At 46.9% G+C, this 3,466-nt stretch overlaps 1 protein-coding gene across 1 annotated transcript; it reads right to left on the bottom strand.

The window, feature by feature from the left end:
* Positions 1–202: 202 nt before the first annotated feature.
* LOC136638545 (interferon alpha-5-like) lies at positions 203–784 on the bottom strand. Its single transcript, XM_066612587.1, has one exon. It carries the CDS (start codon positions 782–784, stop codon positions 203–205), a length of 582 nt encoding a protein of 193 aa, XP_066468684.1.
* Positions 785–3,466: the final 2,682 nt, after the last annotated feature.

Here is a 3,466-nt window from a genome sequence, read left to right on the forward strand (position 1 = left end):
GGCAATCATTTGGACTGAATGTTCATTTAATGACCTAATCACATAACAACAAGGATAGGAGAATGTATCCCATTCGTTAAGTGGCACGCACCTGTACTTCTTAGCATGGTGTACAGCTTCCAAACTGTAAATTGGCCTTGAATTAAAACATTTTCAATTTGGTTTAATACAAAAGTGCAACATTTAAAAGTACCCTGTACCTTCATTGCTGAATCCTATGGATGAGTTGATTGATCAGCAGAAAACACTGATGAGCTTCGGCCTGGACACTCTCCCAGGCACACTGGCTGAACTGTTCATCTCTCAGAAAGGTCTGGATTCTTTGGAAGTGAGTCTTCACTCTTAGTCTGGTGCGCTGGAACTGCTGCAGTCTTGGCGATTTGATGCCAGTCTGCCTCTCTGCGTTCAAGCATGTTTTCAGATCTTTCATTTGCTCATCTAGTCTTTTCTGGAAAACGTCCATGGAAGTCTCATCCCATGCAGATTCGGTATAGTTTTGATGGAAGATCAGTGCTGTCTGCTGGAGGATTTCTTCAATGACCACTTTGGCATTCTCTTCCAGGGACATGTCAATGCTTCTGAGCATGTCTTCGCTGGGCAAGAATTCAGTTCCATCTTCCATGCATTGCAGGTGAACGATGAGACTCATCTTGCTCCGCAGAAGTTGCAAGTTGCCCTTGTTTGCTTCATGGAGCCTCTCACGAAATTTGCTGCAGTCCTGAGCTGAGATTTCAGTGCAGAAGAGCACCGCTAGACACACAAGCAGGCACCCCTTTGTGATCATTTTGGAGATGATGGTGTGTGCTCTTGACCAAAGTGCAGAATCTTGGAGATTGGATGTCGGGGAAGATGTTCTGGTCTGTGGTGCATCTTTGGACCATGCCTGGTATTTAACTTCAAGGGCCAGAGTTTTGGTTTTCCCTTTTCACTTTTGCCTTTCTTTCAGCACTCTGCTTTCACTTCTGATCTTCCTTTAAGTTTAACGATCATGTCGACCCCCAATGCTATTCTGGGCCGATGTCAAAATTTGGGGAACAGATTCCATTTGTGGTTCATCACATTTCTAAAAGACCATGAATTAATGTGAAAATGAATTTGGGTGAGAGTGAAAATCAAAAGTACCTTGCTGCGTCAAATCTGCGTTTTTCAATCTTCTTGTCATGAGCTCAGAATGACAAACTGTTTGGAATTTGTCAAAAATTCCTTGATGTTCTTTTACTGACCCGTGTGGAACAATCGAGAGAGATTTGACTGTCCTGCCTTTGTCCTGAAGCCACATAAGTCTGATACACACATGCATGTATTCTAGAATTTTAAGGCCCGCCACCCAGAAGGCCCGCCACCCAGCAATGAGACCATATTGCAAACCTAAAGATAGCAGCAGCTGCCATGGTGCAACAAGCAGAGCTGCTGCATGCAAAAACCGTGTGCTTGAAAAAGTCCTCCCATCCAGCCTGGCCTCCCTAATGCAAGTTTTAGGATCCTTTTGTCCTTGCAGCCCAGAAGTAAGTGGCTTGTGACATCGTTGCATAATGTGTTTTGTGTCATTGCTCGTATTTACTTCCAGGTTCCAGTGCTGGGAATAGCATTACTGGCTAGATAGATTTGGGAAGTGCTTCCATTGCCCTTGGTTCAGGCTAAGAGAACCACAACTTGGCCACGTTGTCACACCATAGCCTTAGCCTTGGAACCACTCTCGTGTCTTCTCCCTTTCCTCTCCAGTTCTCGCCTCCCTGGTTTTCCAGACTCAGATCTTTCTTGGATAACCTTCCTACTGCCCAGATATGGCTTCGTAGGTTTAAGCGTGCCCTGCAAGCATTGTGCAGCTGTTCATGGAATTATCCAGGTAAGGAAAGCAAGGCCAGCTTTATGCTAAATCAGTCATGCAAGAAAGTGCTCTGATGAACCAAAGTGTGACCTTCCTTGAGACCTGTGGGGATCATTGGCTTTTTGCCATGAGTCCTATTAAGTTATGATACTAGCCTGGATCGTGGTCTCCTGGCAGGCACCCAGCACCATGTACACATGTCCACCAACGTTACGCATCAAGTAGAACAAAGAAGACAACCCTCTCTTATTTTAGCTTCATGAAGTTTTTATTTATTTAAAATAAGAACAGGCAATAAATAAAGGTATTCAAGTTAATGACCAGCAATATTAGTATCAATTCTAATTCATTGAATAGGAATTGCATCTTCACAATATTCCAAGAGGATCAATATTTTAAAATGGTACAAAACTATAGTACATTTAATCTGGACTCTATATATGGGAATAATTTGCCTGAGAGATTGCTTGCATTTCACATGTCACGTTTTCCCCATACATGATCCCACTGGGGTCTGGACAAGTACAGATCTTTGGAGAGTTTCTCAGCTAATTATCAATTAACTTTTTTATTAATGTTTCTATACCAGACAGTCCAATAAGGAACCACTGCTGTTCTGACATGAAGTTTCCCCCACTACAGAGATTATGGGACATGTTTCAGGCACACATTTTATTACGTGGGCTGTAGCAAAACTATAGGAGTGCAGATGGTGCAAACATCATAGGGTGGCATCATTGGAGGGGGTGACAGAGGGGGTGACACCCGCCATAGCGTGGCAAGGCAGCTGGTGCAGAGGAGCTGCAGTGGGACAGACACCTCTGGTTCAGACATTTGGTGTACGTGCTTGGCTGAGGAGCCAATGGGTGAAGCTTCCATCTGTGGGATTATGACTGAACGCCTCTAAGTCAGAATCCCCCCTAAGTGTAACGATACCGCAGCACTGCGGAGCCTCGGTTGGCCTCAGGTAGCCGGGCCGGGAACAGGGGGGCTCTTCCGCCGGCCCCTTGTGGAGAGCCGTCCGAATTGGGAGCGGAGCACAGCTGGAAGAGGGCCACCTCTCGCCCGTAACGCACCGCACGTTCGTGGGGAACCCAGTGCTAAATCATTTGTAGACGACCTGATTCTGGGTCAGGGTTTCGTATGTAGCAGAGCAGCTCCCTCACTGTGATCTATTGAAAGTCAGCCCACAACACAAGCTTTTGTCGTCCCCCCCCCCACGGCAGCGCCGACGCCGTCCTGGCGCAGGGAGCCCAGGTCTACCCATTCTAAGTATAGGCGCAGGGAGCCCAGGTCTACCCATTTTAAGTATAGGCGCAGGGAGCCCAGGTCTATCCATTCTAAGTATAGGCGCAGGGAGCCCAGATCTACCCATTCTAAGTATAGGCGCAGGGAGCCCAGGTCTACCCATTCTAAGTACAGGCGCAGGGAGCCCAGGTCTACCCATTCTAAGTATAAGTTGGATAGGCCTGGGCTCCCTGCACACCAAAATCCCTCGAGGGAGCCCAGGTCTACCCATTCTAAGTATAGGCGCAAAGAGCCCAGGTCTACCCATTCTCAGTATAGACGCAAAGAGCCCAGGTCTAACCCGTTCTAAGTACAGGCGCAGGGAGCCCAGGTCTACCCATTCTAAGTATA

Source organism: Tiliqua scincoides, chromosome 2, assembly GCF_035046505.1.
Source record: "Tiliqua scincoides isolate rTilSci1 chromosome 2, rTilSci1.hap2, whole genome shotgun sequence".
NCBI classification, from domain to species: domain Eukaryota; kingdom Metazoa; phylum Chordata; class Lepidosauria; order Squamata; family Scincidae; genus Tiliqua; species Tiliqua scincoides.